Source organism: Archocentrus centrarchus, chromosome 7, assembly GCF_007364275.1.
Source record: "Archocentrus centrarchus isolate MPI-CPG fArcCen1 chromosome 7, fArcCen1, whole genome shotgun sequence".
NCBI lineage: Eukaryota > Metazoa > Chordata > Actinopteri > Cichliformes > Cichlidae > Archocentrus > Archocentrus centrarchus.
This window is the reverse complement of record NC_044352.1, coordinates 2,535,699-2,553,452: the sequence shown is the minus strand read 5'-3', so window position 1 is coordinate 2,553,452 and position 17,754 is coordinate 2,535,699. Positions and strand designations below refer to the sequence as shown.

The following is a 17,754-nucleotide window of genomic DNA, read 5'->3' as shown; positions in this document are numbered from 1 at the left end:
TCAATGTAGCGGCGGACTTCTGCTTCTCGTTTCCTGCCTCTCTTTAATATTTCCGACACCTCCGACATTTATGAGTGATTGATCGGCGTGATGACGGCCAACAGCCGCTGCTCCGCCGCGGAGCCGCCGGGCCTGGAGACCCAGCGACGGGAGATCGAGTCTCTGCTGCGGGAGTGTGAGCTCCGCGCTGGGGACAGCTGGTGAGAGTTCGCCCGCCGCCCCGCTCCCCCCTCCCCCTCCAAACACACACACACGGTGACACTGTTAGCTTCGCACGGCTAACGCTGCTTAACGGTGATTAACCGGTTTAACGGCGGAGTGAGGCCACCTCGGTGCCGCTGTCGGAGCCTTTCTGGGGTGGTTAAACGGCTCCGTGCTGCGCGTTAGCCGCATTAGCTTGCGCTAAGCGGGTAGACGTTGGTGGGATCGTTAGCCTGCGCTGCTAACGGTAACGGGCAGCTGAGGCGTTCAGGGTCGCCTCGAAGCCCCCGAGCAGTGTTTTTATTTACCTTCTGAACCGGTTTCACCCCTCAGGGCGACCCCCTGCTCATTCAGGAGGTAAAGCGCGGAGCTGGGCCGGAGCTGCGGATATTTTCAGTTTCATTTTCCCGTGAAAGCCGTTTAACTGGTACTTGGCTGAAAGTGTAAAATACAGTTTTACGACTACAAAAAGAAAAAAGTGACAGAAATGTTTTAATCGGGGACGATCTCTTTATTTATTTATTTATTATTTATTTGTGTTTCTTAAATCAAATCTGTCCGGTCTCATAGTGATTTGTGTCCTTGTATAGAAACTTATTATTTTGCACTTAGATTAAGTGGCTGAAGGGGAGGGTGGAGGAATACACACAGATGGGGTCAGGCAGGAGGCTGTGATCTGTAGTGGGAGCAGGTGGAGGAGAGCCTGGAGAGGTGGAGGGATGAAAGTCAACAGAAGAAGACAGAAGACGTGTGTGTGAATGAGACTGTGTGAAGAATAGTGTGTCAGGGATGATGTGTGATAGAAGAAGCAGCGAGTGAAAGCGGGGATAGAGGATGCAGTGAGACCTATTGTGATGGAGACGGTAGCGCTGAGGTCGTTTCATGCTTGTGTGTGGTACATTGTATGTTAATTGCCTTGTGGTTGTCTGTGTTTTACATGTGATGTCAGTCCAATAGAAACAAATGAAATGCGTCAATGCGATGCGTGTTTACATTTCCAGGGACGTACAGGTCAGGTTATGACGTAGGGTACTGCGTGGGATTCCCGCTGAAGCATCTGAAGCATAAATCCCCAGTAACAAAAAGACAGCAAGCAGAGCTGAAGATGCTCAGATCTTCACTGGGAGTGAGCAGGATGGACTGGATCAGAAATGAGTCCATCAGAGGGACAGCTCAGGCTGAGATGGTTTGGACACGTGCAGAGGAGAGACAGAGGATACACTGAACACATTTTTTCTGTCCAGTGTATCCACTATTTGCTGATGTATCTGTACATCCCTAATTACTAGCAAAGTGAACTTAACTGATCAAAAAGTAAAAGTGTTTGCTCGGCAGTGTTAAATGTGTTTTATTAATGAATTAAAGGTATTTATTGCAAATTTCTGTGACTTAAAACAGTTTAAAAGTCGGGATGTGAAGGAGTGTGTGTGTGTGTGTGTGAGTGCAGCCTTCATCAAACCCGGAAAAGCTCTAATTCCTGTTTCAAATGATCACCTGGGAAAAGTCTCATCAGGAAATACGTCGGCTCCAATTAATATTCATGTAACACTTTTCTTAATTAAGTAAAAGATTATTTAACAGAATTTTAAAAAATGATCCTTCCAAAAAAAAATAGTTGAAAAAACGCTGAAAATAGAACCAAGAAAATCAGAAATCAGACAAATAATGAGAAAACAAGACGGGATAAAAACACGAGAAACATTCATAGAAACCTGTCACTAAAATAATGCTTTAATAACCGACTTAATAGATAATAATAAAGACGTTTTCATTCTGAGCTCTTTGTTATTGAGACGTCACAACACACCCAGGTAAACTGCTGCCCCCTGCTGGTGAAAGGTCAATTCTGCTGGTATTGATTACAGAAAGTACCTTTAAAGGGAAACTCAGGTGTGTTTACAGCTGCAGCGAGCTGCTGATTAACTGAACTGTGGATCGGAAATGACTGCATTTAATCTGACGTGTGGCATGTTTGGAAAAAAAAAAAAAATCAAAAGGCGACTAAAACCTCTTCCTCAGCTCCCCCCATGCTTCACAAACTTCTTCAGGGTCTCTGCTCTTAACCACGGTCTGCAGCTTTCATCTGCTGCAGGTTATCAAACGTCACTGGGATTTACTTCCTGTTCAATATTAAAATGAATTGCAAAGCAGGTCAGCAGCCACTGCCACGTGATCCCATTACAGGTTTGTGGTGAGGTCATCCAGGGTTGGTTTTTACTGCTTGTCCCAGTTTGCTGTTTTGGTTTTGGGCTTTCGTCCACTGAGGAAAACACAAAAATGTTTATCCAAGCAAAAAAGTTTTTTCTTTTATGAGGTGTTAGAAGGCATGGTGATCGTTAGTGAGATGGAGGCAAAGCGTGTTTCTGTCAAACAGCAATAAAAGAATAACGAGGCCTCAAAAGCAGAGCGGGTTCAAAAATCACAGTGAAGGGCTTTTAAAGTGAAAATCTGCGATGCTTCCTGCTCTCGTGCTGTGGCTCCAGCGGGAACGTTTTTTTCCCTGCTGTCAGAAAGTCTCCACTTTTTTCCAAACTCCTGCAGCTTTGATCACAGAATAATGAAACCAGATTGTTAATGTGAGATTATGAAGTAATGAATGTTTTACACTCTGTTGTATTTTCCTGTTAAAACCATTCACCAACCGATTAATCACCGACACGATCACCATAATTTGGTTTATGTATTTATTTTAGCAAAAAGTCCCATGTTTGCTGTTTCTCAGCATGTAATATTGGCACTTTGTAATCTATTTGTGACAAAAACAATTAGCCTATTAATATTTAATGAAAGCTTATAATTTTCTAGGTTGTGCAGATTTTGGTGTCTTTTATTGCCAAACTGGATATTTTGATGACGTCAGTTTGCTTTTTTTTTATTGGCCATTTTTTTCTCTTTTCTATACCAGACATTTGTGGCTTAATTGAAAAATGAAGAAGATGAATAATGAATTTAATAATCATTACTGGAAACAAATAATTTCTGTTTCTCACCTGATCAGAAGTTAAACTGTTTTTTATTCTAAGGTAAAGTCACAAGCCTGAGGTTCAGGTGATCTATTAGCTCTTTCTGGTATTTTATGAGTGTGTCCTCAGAGAGCAGCATAATAGTGTGTGTGTGTGTGTTGCAGGTACGTGGTGGATCGCCGCTGGTTTGAACAATGGAAGGAGTTCGTGGAGACCGGAGACCAGAACTCGACGTCTTTTCCCGGTCAGATCGACAACACGGAGCTGTTCGAGGGTCAGTTAGCGCTCCGCTGCTTCAGCGAGAGCCAACACGACATTTTTTCAAAGATTCACTTCCTGCAGCTTCCGGATTCAGTGGATTGTTGTGTGCTGCTTTCAGACCTGGACTCGTACCACCTGAAGGACCGTCTGGTGGAGAACGAGGACTTTGTGTTGGTGCCGACTGAGGTGTGGCACAAGCTGCTGGCCTGGTACGGCATGGTGGACGATCAGCCGCCGCTGGAGCGCAAGGTAACATCACCGCGTGCCCCCGTGGCAGCGTGTTTGGGGTCCAGAATGGGAGGGGAGAGTTTTTGCTGGGTGTGGGAATAAAGTCTGATCGAAAAGTTTTCCACACATAAAAATCAAGAACCGTAGCTGATCTCAGTTTGGCTGATCTCCCCGTGAAGCTCGTCTCCTCGTGCAGGTCTGGCTGCCGTTTTTAGATCTCTTCCTGGACGTCCCGTTCGGGCCCTTTGCTTTTTGTGTCTGTTCCTCTGAGCCGAGCATCCTTTCAAACCAGCTCTTTCACTGAGGATCAGCTGTTGGTGAGAGCGACCTGGAGCGCCGCCTGAGGTGCGATCGTCACTTTTTCTTTTTTTTTTTTTTTTTTTTTTTCTTTTTTTTGCACCTTGAATTCGTTCCTCATGCTCCTCTGTTCTCAGATGTTCTCAGGAGTATGCAGTATGCAATAAAGTCGATCACAATCAAAGATCCAAAGGAAAAGTAAACACAGTTAAAGCAGCGGCACAAAGCCTGAACAGGGCCAGGAAAATAAATCACACATTAGAGGGAAAATAAAAACAGTTTTACTATGAAAAGCTCTCACAAACCTGCACACAGCTGTCTGGTGACAGGCTCATGTTTCCTGCACATCGTTTTTGTTTCACTTCCCCATAAATGAACGCACACGCAAACATTTGAAAATCACTACCGTCGGCCCCAACGCAAACATTCATCTGAGATTTTTCATCACAGTCTCGGTCATCCTTCAAGTTCACGTTGAAGGATCGTGTGTTTGAGGTTCGAGCTGTGACGGCAGGATTTCCAGAGCTGCAGGAGGAGACGACCTCGAGGGGAGATCAGCCAAACTGAAATCATGTGGTTTGGATTTATGGGCGGAGCCACTGAACTTTGATGACGTCGTGATGAGCTGTGTCTGACAAAAGGAAAAAGTCCCTGCGCTGTAACTCATTAACTTTTAGTGTGAAGAATCAGTTTAATGTCAGATCAAAGGGTAGGAGGCAGTGTTAGTAATGGTTACGGCTCAGATAGGTCACTGTAGTGTCCTCTGAAGTGATGGAACCACAACTGTGTGTACGTGTGTGTGTCTCTCAGGTGGTGGACCTACCCAGCACTCTGAAGGTGGAGGTTTATCCCGTTGAGATCTTCCTCTGCCTCCACAGCAACATGGAGAACGTCATCACTGCAAAGTTCAGCCGAGCCGACAGCATACGTGAGTGTCATCACTCCGTCCGCCTCCTGTCAAAAACGTGTGCGTGTGTGTTATTTCACGCTGTCCTGTAACGTGAACAGGGACTGCTGGCTCTTCGGTGGGGGCGTTAAATCAGTCTGAGCCGCTCACGCTGCTTTAGTGGGTTCATGTTGTTGGTTTTTGTGTACTTTTGCTGCAGTGTGATCAGTTTTCCTAAAAGCAACAAAGCGAGACAGAAATTTCTTCATAATCCGATTAATTTTTCAGCAAAATCTGTGAGCTGAATCTCCAGAAGTTAAAGCAGGACGTTGGTGCATGTTTGTATCCATGTTATCCAGACCGCCTGCACAGGAGCGGCCTCACACAATGTGACGCAACAGAAACACAAACAAAGGCGGTGGGCAGAGTGGCAATTCAGAAATGAGCGAGTAAATAACAGTCGGTGAGGCGACCGAACCTGTTTCGAAACGACTCGGCCGCTCCTCCATCGAGTCAGAGGCCACAGAAGCAGAGCGCTGCTGCTTCATCCACAGCTTCTGCTCAGCTTCTCACCTGTGCAGGTTCACCTGCTGGAAAGTCAGTCAGTCAGATTCAGTTTTAAAGCACATTTCACAGCTGTGAGGATCACAGTCAGCAATCACTGATTATCTAAAGCAGTGAGTATAATTAATGTATATTAAATCACAGTTATTCAGACTTCAGAAAAAATGTGACAAAAAAAAAACTTGTTTTTATTTAAGTGGATTTCCACAAACTAATAATAACTCAGCAGAATAAATGAAATAAATACATGTGAGCCTCATGTGGAGGGAATCTGGACTTTATTAAAAGGTTGGTTTCATTTTTTTGTTTAAAGAATTATGAAAAAAATACAGAAAAGGCTCAAATGGATTCATAAAACTGGTGCTAATATGACTGCAGCTGAGGGCAGATTCCTCTTTCAGCAGTCATCTTGAGGTTTTGGGCGGTTATTTTGAAGCATTATTTAAATGAATTTTAATGGTCCCTGAGACATAAAAACTGCATTTGTAGACTCAGCCAAGTTTGACTTCATGCACCGTGATTCTCCCGTAGGTTTCAGTGCAGTGAAGAAGGCAGCGTCCCGTCACGTGAGCCTCCTGCTTACTGCGGCGTTTATAAGAGTCTGTGTTAACAGGAAACGTATGTCGGGGCGCAATATGTGGCTCAAGGGCCGCTGTTTTCCAAACCTGAGTCAAACACTGTGTGTGTGTGTGTGTGCGCGCAGATTCGATCCAGGGGGCGATGTGTGAGGCCTTCTCGGTATCGCCGGGCTCAGAGTGCCGTCTGTGGATGAAGAGTTCGGACAGCAGCTGCGAGCGTCTCAGGAACGTCCACATGAGCGTGTTGGACGCCTGCTTGAGCTCAGGGATGGTGAGGACCCACTTTCACGCCAACGCCACAATCTTACTGTCACCGCATGTGTGGTGTTTCCAACTTCCTCATAGCACCACCTCTGTGTTAAAACAACAATCCGTCCACCTCAGAGATGAGCTGCAACATGCCTCTGTCTGTGCGTGTGTGTCTGTGTGTGTGTGCGTGTGTGTGTGTGCATGTGTCAGACGGTGATCATGGAGACGAGGAATGCCGACGGCACCTGGCCGAGCTCCAGGCCTCAGATAACGTAAGAGCCCACACCCTCTTATTGCTGGTTCCTGCTGTGTGTGTGTGTGTGTGCTTTGTGTGTGTGTAGGCGTGTGTGTCTTTGTGCTCTGTGTGTGTCTTTGTGCTCTGTGTGTGTGTGTGTGTGTGTGTGTAGGCGTGTGTAGGCGTGTGTCTTTGTGCTCTGTGTGTGTGTGTGTGTCCGTGCTCCGCCTGTTTCTTTGTCTCTTGCCTTCGTCTGCTCAGTTTTTTTCTCTCTCGTGATCTCGTTGTTTTTTCTCGTTCCTGCTTTCCTTTCGTTTCCCCTTCGAGGTCGCCTCTTCCTGTTTGGAGACGTTGCTCTGATGGTTTGTGGTGATGTTGTCTGCTCTACATCCAAGTCATCTGTCGCTCTCTTTGGAGGAAATGTTTCCTTGAATAGAGGATGAACTGATGAGAATCTGCTGGTTATGATTGCATGTTGGATAAAATGATGAAGTGATGGCATTTAATATAAAAATCATTGAGGGGGATCCATCTTTTCTAATGAAATCCAATAGTTTCTAATTATATGAGAACAAAGATTCACTCTGATCAAAGGACATCAAATACAAAACATCTAAATGCAGTTAATTTGCATCATTTGGAGTAAAAAATGACCAAAAACTGTGAAGAGCTCAGGTGCTGCAGCAGGTCTGCAGTGTTAGCTGCTTATTGGGATGAGTTATGTGACCTGAGCCTCAGTCCAACACAGAAGTGTTGAAAGTGGAACCTTCCCACCTTGCAGATAAAAATATTACATGTTGATGAGGACTAAAATCGCTGCTGGTCACAAACCTGAGTGTGTGTCTGAGATTTCAGACGTTTGGGATTTAAACGGCACGATCACACACCAGCGGCTGTAAACAGAAACTGAGTTTTGCTAAAATGAATGAAACGGTGATGATTCTGAAATGAAAGACTGCAAAGTAGATGAGTATGAAAGTTCTAACTTTAGACTTTATTGTTCAGCTGTTAGAAATTTTTTTCTCTTTAAGCTCAGTCAAAGGCCTGAGGGTCTGAGGGTGTTTGAATCAGGCAGGAAATGGACGGCTTTCCCGCATCTTTGATTAGCTGGCTTTTGTTTTTTCCTCTTCTTTCTGTGACGCGGCTCACATGTTGTAAATATTGTGCATTCTTGATTGCAGGAGGAACTCTGTGGAGGAGCAGGACTCGTACAGAGGGCAGCCGGGGGTCTGCGGCCTCACCAACCTGGGAAACACCTGCTTCATGAACTCCGCTTTACAGGTTTAAACCGATTTCTTTACTTTGGTAACGAAGGCATGGATCATACAGACAGAGCAGTGTCAGATTGTGCCTGGCACAGGTGATAATTAATGTTGGTGTACTAAATCGGGCTGCACGTCCTGATTTATTACAGGACATTAAATATGAATAGCACATATTGGAAACATACAGTAGAAATACAAACCCTGAAAATGGAGGAACGTGGCATAAATTTAAAAACAGAACACAATGATTTGGAAATCCCATGAACCATATTTTATTCTCAGCAGAACACAGAAAATATGTCAAAGGTTTAAACTAAGACGTTTTTACTATTTCATGAAAAATATCAGATGATTTTGAATTTGGTGGCAACAGCAGCAGCAGGTCACAGAAAAGTTGGGATGGAGCAGCAGCATCTACAATACATAATATCATCAAGAGATTCTGGAGAGACTTCGAGGCTCCAATCATTATTTGATGTTTGTGATCTTCGGGCAGCAGTGAAAACAGGCCTGAGTCTGTCTGAAATCACGGGCTCGGGAACACTCCAAGAGGGATGGCCCCTTCCTGTTCCAACATGACTGCACACCAGTGCACAAAGCAGCTCCATAAAGACATGGATGAGCCAGTTTGGTGTGGAAGAACTTGACTGTCCTGCACAGAGTCCTGACCTCAGCCTGATAGAACACCTTTGGGATGGATTAGAGTGGAGACTGTGAGCCAGGCCTTCTCTCCAACATCAGTGTCTGACCTCACAGATGTGCTTCTGGAAGAATGGTCAGAAATTCCCTTAAACACTCCTAAACCTGTGGAAAGACTTCCCAGAAGAGCTGAAGCTGTTACAGCTGCAGAGGGTGGGCCCACATCATATTAAACCCTCTGGATTAAGAATGGACATTACTCAAGTTCATGTGTGTGAAGGCAGACGAGCGAATCCTTTTGGCAGCATCATGTATGTTTGACTGACTCATTGCTGTGCTTTGTAGAGCTCAGGTTGGCTTCTCCAGATGTCACTTTTCAAATAATAATTCTTCAGGAATCGCTGGTTCATCAGAAAATAAACGTCTCTAATGAGGAGCAGGAGGTTTCTGACGTTTCTGCGTCCTTGAAGTTCTCTAATGGGACTTTAGCAGGTTTTCAGTGTTACAGCGTGTCAGGAAACCTGCTCGTTGCATAATTAACACCTGTTTGGTGTCAGTGTTGCTCCTCAGATTTCTACACAGCTGCTTCACTGAACGCATTTAAGATTCAGCTTAAAAACATCACTTCATCCATCAGAGGCATTAAACACATTAAATCAGGCATTTTTCATACGCCCCCCCCCCCCCCCCCCCCCCCCCATCCCTATATGTTTTCACTATTGTTTCAGTCTTTTTAACGGCAGCGCCTCCAGAAGAGGGGCAGCATGGCCACAGTTCACCTATCTCCCCAAACTGAAGCAGTTTTGCACGATTCACAGTTCAGCTTAATAAAATGAATTCCTGGTGCAACCCCTCAGTTCATCCTTTTTCTTTAAGCGATCTCTTTTAGCACCTCCCCTTTAAGCAAACTGTTTTCTGATTGGCCGCCCCTCACAAACAGAGAGTTATTACCTGGTTAACTTATGGTCCCTTATTTGAAGCCGTTCCAGAAATCTTTAACTCACCGGCTGCTCCCGTAAACATTCAGAAAAGTTCTGACAGCTTTCTCTCTTGTCTCTCTGCAGTGTCTGAGTAACACTCCCCCCCTGACGGAGTACTTCCTGCGGAACGCTTACGTGGATGAGCTGAACTTCACCAACCCTCTGGGGATGAAGGGAGAGATCGCCGAGGCCTACGCTGACGTCGTCAAGCAGATGTGGTCTGGGAGGCATTACTCTGTGGTGCCGCGCGTTTTTAAGGTAGCCACGTGTTAAACTGACAGGTGTCTCGTTACACTCACCTGTGGCAGGAAACCAAAAAAAACACACTAACATATATTAAAGCTCAAGGCTGCTGCTCATAGTCCAGAAGTAGGGCTGTGGAGCCTGAGCTTGTGGCTCATAGTGCAGCTGATACCCACTTAATCTAACATAAACATAAAACTAATTAAAATTCAATGCAAAAATTAAATCAACATCTATATTAGATAGTTGTAGTGTTTTCTTCTTACAATAAAAGGAAAATTCCTCTCAAGCGTCCTCTACCAGAGGAGTGTTCCTTTGTCTTCCACCTCATTTTCACCCATTTTGCAACTTCTCGATGTTGTGCCGTATTGCAACGTTGGGTCAGCTTGGTCATTTCCAGCCTCTTCTTCCTGTCATCCATGGTAAAGGTGGCTCCCTTCTGTAACCTCACTCACCGAGCTGCTATGTTAGCCAGGAGTTCAGTTAGCTTCTTTCCTACTTGGTACTTATTATAAATAATATATTTCATCCCCAATAATAATGTGGGGATGATGAATGATGATGATGAATATTTGCATCCATAATTTCCTGGTGCAGAAAGCTGCAAACATAGAAATACTTCAATAAGTACATTAAAACTGTACTTGAGTAAATGTACTAAGTTACATGCAGTGGTCTGGGGCATTGTACAATTAACAGTGCTGTAGCCCAAAGGCATTAGCGAGAGGCTACGAGGAGGGCCAATCATATTTGAGTGAGGCCTGACCCTCCCCTCCCCACACCCCTGCCACTGTAATCTTGCTGTCATTGATTGATTTAACTTCCTGATAACTGCACAGATTTTCAGGAAGACAAACAGTGAGATATTACAGGGTCAGTGGGCGGAGTCTGATGGATAGGACAGAAGCTTCGGGCTGATAGAAACTGAAGTGACGCGTTTCCTGCTTCCTGTTTGTGTGCAGACGAAGGTGGGCCATTTTGCGTCTCAGTTTCTGGGTTACCAGCAGCACGACAGTCAGGAGCTGCTGTCCTTCCTGCTGGACGGGCTGCACGAAGACCTGAACAGGGTCAAAAACAAAGAGTATATCGAACTGCGGGACGCCGACGGCCGACCAGACCAGGTGAGCTGCTCTGGATGCACCCGAGCGATGACTGATATTAAATATCTAACATTTTAGCCTTTTAATAACTTTCTAAAATTCAAAGTGAAGCTTTGTTGGTTTTAGCAACTTTTGATTGAGCTCATGTTTAACTCCACAGGAAGTGGCTGAGGAGGCGTGGCGTAATCACCTTCGGCGGAATGACTCTGTCATCGTCGACACGTTCCATGGCCTCTTCAAGTCCACGCTGGTCTGTCCCGAGTGCCACAAGGTCTCTGTGACCTTTGACCCCTTCTGCTACTTGAGCGTCCCACTTCCTGTCAGCAGGGAGCGTGTCATGGAGGTGTTCTTCGTCTCTCTGGACCCGTACGCCAAACCCGTCCAGGTAACTGTTTTTTAGTTCTCCTCTCTGCAGATAATCTGGGACAAAATAATCCCATAAATGTGTGTGTAAAATTAAATATCAAATGTTTTCGTGTGTGTGTGTGTGTGTGTGTGTGTGTGTAGCATCGTGTCCTGGTTCCTAAAGCGGGAAAAGTGTCCGACCTCTGCTCTGCGCTGTCAGACATGACCAGCGTACCGCCCACAGAGGTCAGTGTGCATGTAATGAGCTGTTAGCATGATTCATGATTGAATCACACAGAATAGAAACCAACGCAGGCACAGGGAAAACATGCAGACTCCCCCAGGAACTCCCCCCCCACTCGGGCTGTAGTGTTCTCTGAGTTTCAGCTGGACACGTTGAGTCGCTTAAACTCAGTAAAATTGTTTCATCCTCATTTCAGAAACGCTGAAATCTGACTGAAGCTGAAATATTGATGCTTACAGTTAATTTTTAATCAGCGTTTGCTTGGGTCATGCTAACTTTGCACTGTCGGCCTCGATTGTTGGACGTCCATTTGTCGCACGAGCAACAAAAAATGTTCCCAGAAGAATCTGAAACACAGAATTTAGCCGTCCAGTGACGAGTATCTGGGAAGACTACAGCAGGCTGGAGGAAAAAGAAAAAAATCAGACCATCCTGTGTTTCAGATGGTGGTGGCTGATGTCTTCAATCATCGTTTCTATAAGATCTACAACATGGATGAATCTCTGAGCTGCATACTCGACCGAGACGACATCTTTGTGTAAGAAAATAAAAAATAATTAACTTTCCACCAAACAGAAAATGTCTGACTCACCTGCTGAGCTTGTGTTCAGGTACCAGCTGAGCGTGCTGGAGGAGCAGCCGGAGGAGCAGGTGCTGCTGGCGCTCTACCTGAGGGAGCGCTCGCACTACAGAGACTACGGCTCAGGCGGCAGCTCGTACGGCACGTCGCTGTTCGGACACCCGCTGCTGCTCAACGTGCCGCGCAGCAGCTGCAGCCAGGAGGCGCTCTACAACCTGTTCCTGCAGAGACTGGCGTGAGCAGAGCGCACTCGCCCACACATCCAGGAATCGAAGCAGACTTTCTCAGTGTTTTTTTATCTTGAGTTTTACTCGGGCGACTCTGCTCTGTGTGCAGGCGCTACGTCAGACTGCCTGATCCCTCCGAGGAGTTGGAGGAAGAGGAGGAAGATGATGATGAAGAGGAACTATACAAGACTCAGACCAATGGCATCAGTGATGGTATGAATTGGATTTTTTCTGGTTTAAGGTTCTAAGATGTGAGGATTTGCCGCCTCCTCCTCGTTTGTTGTCATAAATATATTTGGCTTTTGCAAAGTTTATTAAACAAAATTTTTTTTGTTTTATTTTTTCTAAAGCAAATAATTTAGAAAAAGCACTTAAAGGGAAATCTTTGCTTAGTTGTGTGGCTTTTACACATCTTGAGTTCTCGCCTGCTGAGTGAGGTCTGCTGATGGTTTCTGTGCCGTTTCTCAGAGGAAGAGCAGGAGGACGTGGAGAGTGCTGGACCCCCCCAGACAGAACCCCCCCAGACAGAACCCTCCTGTGGTGACGCATCCCCCAACAGCCAATCAGATGGCAACGCCACAACTGGGCCGCAGGCTGATCTGAACCACGCTCAGCCCTTGCTGGACCATGGGGATGCAGAGGCCAGTAACGGTTCAGTGAGCCAGACTGAGCCCGTCTGCAGCGCAGACACCAACAGCACCGACGACATGGAGCCCTGCGAGCACTCGGACGGCCCCGCAGAAGCCGATGGCGCCTCAGAACTGCCGGCGCAGCAGCCCTGCGAGACGGCAGAAGAAGAAAATGAAGAAGACAAGCAGGAGGAGGCGTGCTCTCCCAGCCCGTCAGCCAATGAGCATCCGGCTAAGAGGAGGGCGTGTCACGTGAGGAGGAAATGTCTGTTCAGCATTCAGGCGGTCAACTCCAACGGGACGACCGAGAGGGGGATGGGAGAGGGAGGAAGTGCCGTGTCCTTCAGCTGTGAGTGTAAACGCACAAGTAAACACAACAGCAGGTCTCTGCTCTGATTTCTGTTCCTCATCAGAACCATGACGGGAGTCGGTGACCACAGTCAGGCTGTGAGTCCGAAGGTGATGAGGGACAGACGTCTCAGCAGACAGTTGGTAAAACTTTTTCCAGGGCCTTTAACAACCTGCCCTGCTGTAAATAAACTCGTGATCATAAACTCTTCAAACATGTTCAGAAAACAATAGGCAGGAAATCTTTCTGGTTCCTTTCTTCTGGGAAAAGAGAACCAAAGATCAGAATAATTTCAGTGCAGGTTTGTGTGATTCTCAGTACAATCTAAGCCTTCTTTGTACTTCACTAGTCCTGTTAGCTGCCCCATCGTTCTGCCTTTAAGTAAACTTTCTTCTGATTGGCTACCCCTCCCAAACTGTAGGTTGGAACAGCAAACAGATGGAGCTTCTCTCAAGCAGAATAGGTCCACTCAGAACACATCTTGTTGTAGTGCATCGTAATATAAGCCGTTGTGTGGCTCCATCAGTGTAGTTCAGGTGTCTTCTGTATGTGCTCTCTGCAGCTCAGCCCTACGTGGCCATCGACTGGGACCCCGACATGAAGAAGAAATTCTACAACGAGAACGAGGCCGAGGTCAGCGCCAACATTTAAGTCATTTACGCTCCACGCAGCATAGACTGTATGTAATGTGCTCACAGGGCATGTTCTGAAGCTCATACAGTAACTGATAATGTTTAAATCAATAATCCATTCAGTCTGTCACAAAAACACACAACATCACATCCTTTGGTTTCATTAAGAACATTAAGATTTTGGTATATTTGTTCTTATGCATCAGCCAACAAAAGCTGATATTGTAGGGAATTATCTGGCCTGTGTTCACAGCACGGAAAGTTTGAGGTTCTGTGAACGTCCAAGGTGCAATAACAGGGTTCCAGTAACAGTTTAACAGAGGGGAACCGAAGACTGCGGGGGTTCGAGAACTTGGGCAAAGTCATAATGTGACAGTGAAGTGTAACCTCTCAGGTGTAAATAGAGCGATTCTGTGTGGCAACCTGAATGACAGAGAAACTGCAGGAACAGGACAAATACAGCCACAAACGATAGTTTCCCTCTGACATCCACGCCTGTCGCTCCTCCTGCTCTGTAGAAGTACGTGAAACATGCCAGCATGGAGGTCCCTCAGCAGCAGATGACCGTTCAGCTGCAGGAGTGCATCGAGCTGTTCACCACCGTGGAAACGCTGGAGGAGGAGAACCCATGGTAACACACACACACACAGCCTGACTGGAACAGGAACAAGCTCGATTTGATTAGACTGTTTGTAGCCTCTGAGGTTTTTACCGGTTTAAGACGCTAACCAACACGAAACATTTGTGGTTCTCTTTGTGGTTCTGCATCAACAATTCTGTTTTAGGCCCCTGTTAACCTGTTGTGAGTCCTTTCTTTAATAAATCATTAAGATGATTGTTTAGCTCTATCTGTCCTCTGCTTGTCCACCTCTACGATGTCCGGTTGGTTACCCGTCACCAGTTTGTCCGTCTGTATCTGGAAGTCCCACAGGATCTTAGCTCGGGCATTCTTTGATTCATGGTCTCGTCATCTTGGATTGAATCATGAAAAGTTTACACACTGCAAAGCTTCCTGTAACACAGCCTTATTGGAAACACACACATCCACTCCAGAGTTTGCCCTAATGGGAGGTGTGTGTGTTTGTTTCAGGTACTGTCCGGTGTGTAAGAAGCACCAGCTGGCCACGAAGAAGCTGGATCTCTGGTCCCTGCCAGAGGTTCTCATCATCCACCTCAAGAGGTTCTCCTACACCAAGTTCACCAGAGAGAAGCTTGACAGTATTGTGGAGTTCCCCCTCAGGTACACACACACACACACACACACACTCTGACAGCAGGGTCACACACTGAACTCTGACATGAGTTTGTGTTACAGAGACCTCGACTTCTCCGGCTTCCTCCTGAGGAAGACTCTCTCCAGTGAGGAGCCTCCGAGCCGCTATGACCTCATCGCTGTGTCCAATCACTATGGAGGACTCAGAGACGGACATTGTAAGGCGCGTTTGGTTCATGTCGCGGTCGTGTTTCCTTTTGTCACATGACTTTTACTTTTTTGCTTTAACCATCACGTGTCTCTGCAGACACCACCTACGCGAAGAATAAGGATAACGGTCAGTGGTATTACTTTGACGACAGCAAGGTGACCTACGCCAGAGAGGACCAGATCGTGGTCAGTAACACATGCTTGTGCACACACACACACACACACACACACACACACACACACACACACACACACACACACACACACAAATATGATAAAAATCAAACTGGTCTACAGGTTTAAAATCTTTGATATTTGAGGAAAAACAATTAGGAGGATGGAGCATTGTTTACAGGGTTTTTATTTAACGTTCTTCATATATTTTCATCACCATTTTCTCATCGTTGTCCGATGGCCTCTGCAGACCAACGCTGCCTACGTTTTGTTCTACCAACGACAAGACAAGATCAGAAAACCCACGCTGCCCGCCCCCAACACAAGCCCCGCCTCCTCAAGCCAGACAGCCAACGACATCACTTCCTGCAAAGACAACGAGGACGATGCGGGCTCGGGCGCTGCCGCCACCACCTCCTACATCACCATGGATACAGAATGAGTTGGATTTTTGGTAATTGGTTTCCTCATCAGAGCAGCATTTTTGTGGGTTTTTTTTTTTTTTTTTTAGATTTCCAATTTTATTTATTTTTTCAAATTTTTTTTTTTTGGTGACAACACTTGAACTTCCTTTAATGACTCTTTTTCATTCCGAGTTACCAAAAGCAGCAAAAAAGCACACTGACAGGCTGGAGCTCCCGGCTCCTTTTCTCCTCCTCTACCGTTTGCTGTTCGCTCGCTGAGGTGAACTGTTGATACTCAGGTAGTTTGGTGCACAGACACTGAAGGGGCCGTTTGCTGGAGGGAGGAGCTGAATACAGAAACTTCCCTCTTCAGGGAGGAAACGGAAAGTTTTTAATCCTCCGACTGTTCAGTTATAAGTTATGAGTGTTTGTAACTCTGCCACATTTACAGACTTTATTTTTATTTAGTTACCACATTCAAAAATTTCTAAAAAGCTGTTATACAAATTAAAATAATTTACATTTGAAGCGCTCACCCTGAGTAATTTCTCTAGAGCAGTCAGCCAATCAGCATCAGCTCTGTCAAAGTCAGCCGACCGACGAGCTGAGCAGAAACTGTGCGAGCGGCTGAATTCATTCACATCGTTGCGTTATAAATATTCAAACTGAGTGTTTAGTGCAATTATTCAGGCTGAGCAAATAAAGGCTGAACGTCTGCCGCTTGTAGCGGCCGCGTGTGGTAGTAATAAAATTATTTATATAAAGTTTCAGTAAACTGAGGCAAACTTTGCTGAAGTGTTTCTGGGACCTTTGAGTGTTTTGTGACGTCCTGCACAAACAGCTGCTGGCTGGAAAAAAAAGCTTTTAAATAAATTTTCCACCTTTTCCCGAAGCAGCATGTTGGAAGTGTTTCCATCTCATGCCGTGATTACAGAACAAAGGAAGCAGAATAATTAATCTGACTTTGAGATGTTAATTTAGTGATTTTTTATTATCAGATCCTGTAAAAACTACCCCCCCCCATTCATCCTGAAGCAGATATCAAATCCAGTGATCTGCCTTTAATTAAAAATCCAGCTCTGAACTACAGTTTCACTTCATTCTGAGAGGAATAAAAACTATCAAATACTAATCTATAAAGCATAATTTAACGTCTTCTGCTGGCAAAATTATTAACCAGTAAACTTATTTCTTCTTTTTGAATGAGCACACCAAGATTGTTCACTGAGGGGGATTATGGGTAATCAGAGGATGAACAAATCTGTCAGGGATGAGAAACGAATTTTTCTCTGTATATTTTAGTTGTTTTCTTTCTGGTATTTATTGTTTTAATGGAATAACTGCAGCTGTCACATGACTACAGGTGGGGCGGGACATTGAGAAGCTTATTTTTCGTATTTAATTCAGGCTGAAAGCAGACAGGATGGTGTGCACGTGGGCGCAGGGCGAGCTCCTCACTGATTTTTAAAACCAGCGCTGTGTACAGTATTTTTGTATTGTAAGTAACATGAGATTAATATGATCATTCCTGGGTGGAGCAGCAGGGAGGCTTGGGGTGATTTTTTTCTTTGGTCTTCCCTGTCAAATATCAGATGAATATTTTATTGTACTTCCAATCTTTTGATATGAATAAAAACCATGATTATTATCAGACACTGTTTGTTGTGCTTTGGGTTTCTGTCAGTATTTTAGCTTTAAGACGGGAAGGACACGTCTACGCTCAGAAACACACCCATCAGGGTTCCTGCACCATTTTTAAAATTCATTTAAAATCAGTGCTTTTTTTTTTTTTGTGTGACACACCTGGACAAAACAAAGCTGCATCACACACACCTGCTAATCAGTAACATCCAATCACATCCCAGAATCTCACTCAGCAAACTGGAGCTCCGCCTTCTTGGACGGTCTGTTAGTGTAATGACCACAGCAGCCACATTATTGGTCAGATAACTGCATTAAAAAAGGCTCCAACAGCACCAACACAGTCCAGTTCAGAGACTGCACTCTCTACTTTCCTCCTCCCGTGTGTGAAGCTGCACTGAATGTGCCCCCACCACC

At 45.4% G+C, this 17,754-nt stretch overlaps 1 protein-coding gene across 1 annotated transcript; it reads left to right on the top strand.

Annotated features, from left to right (window-relative positions):
• The first annotated feature begins 56 nt into the window (after positions 1 to 56).
• usp11 (ubiquitin specific peptidase 11) lies at positions 57 to 17,343 on the top strand. Its single transcript, XM_030732822.1, has 21 exons — positions 57 to 200; positions 3,329 to 3,438; positions 3,544 to 3,674; positions 4,761 to 4,878; positions 6,104 to 6,249; positions 6,438 to 6,499; positions 7,644 to 7,743; positions 9,431 to 9,604; positions 10,552 to 10,710; positions 10,850 to 11,074; positions 11,197 to 11,280; positions 11,722 to 11,816; positions 11,890 to 12,093; positions 12,195 to 12,298; positions 12,554 to 13,063; positions 13,626 to 13,696; positions 14,214 to 14,326; positions 14,786 to 14,935; positions 15,011 to 15,126; positions 15,216 to 15,304; positions 15,543 to 17,343. The coding sequence occupies exons 1-21, from the start codon at positions 91 to 93 to the stop codon at positions 15,732 to 15,734; spliced, it is 3,063 nt and encodes a 1,020-aa protein (XP_030588682.1). The 5' UTR covers positions 57 to 90; the 3' UTR covers positions 15,735 to 17,343.
• The last annotated feature ends 411 nt before the right edge of the window (positions 17,344 to 17,754 follow it).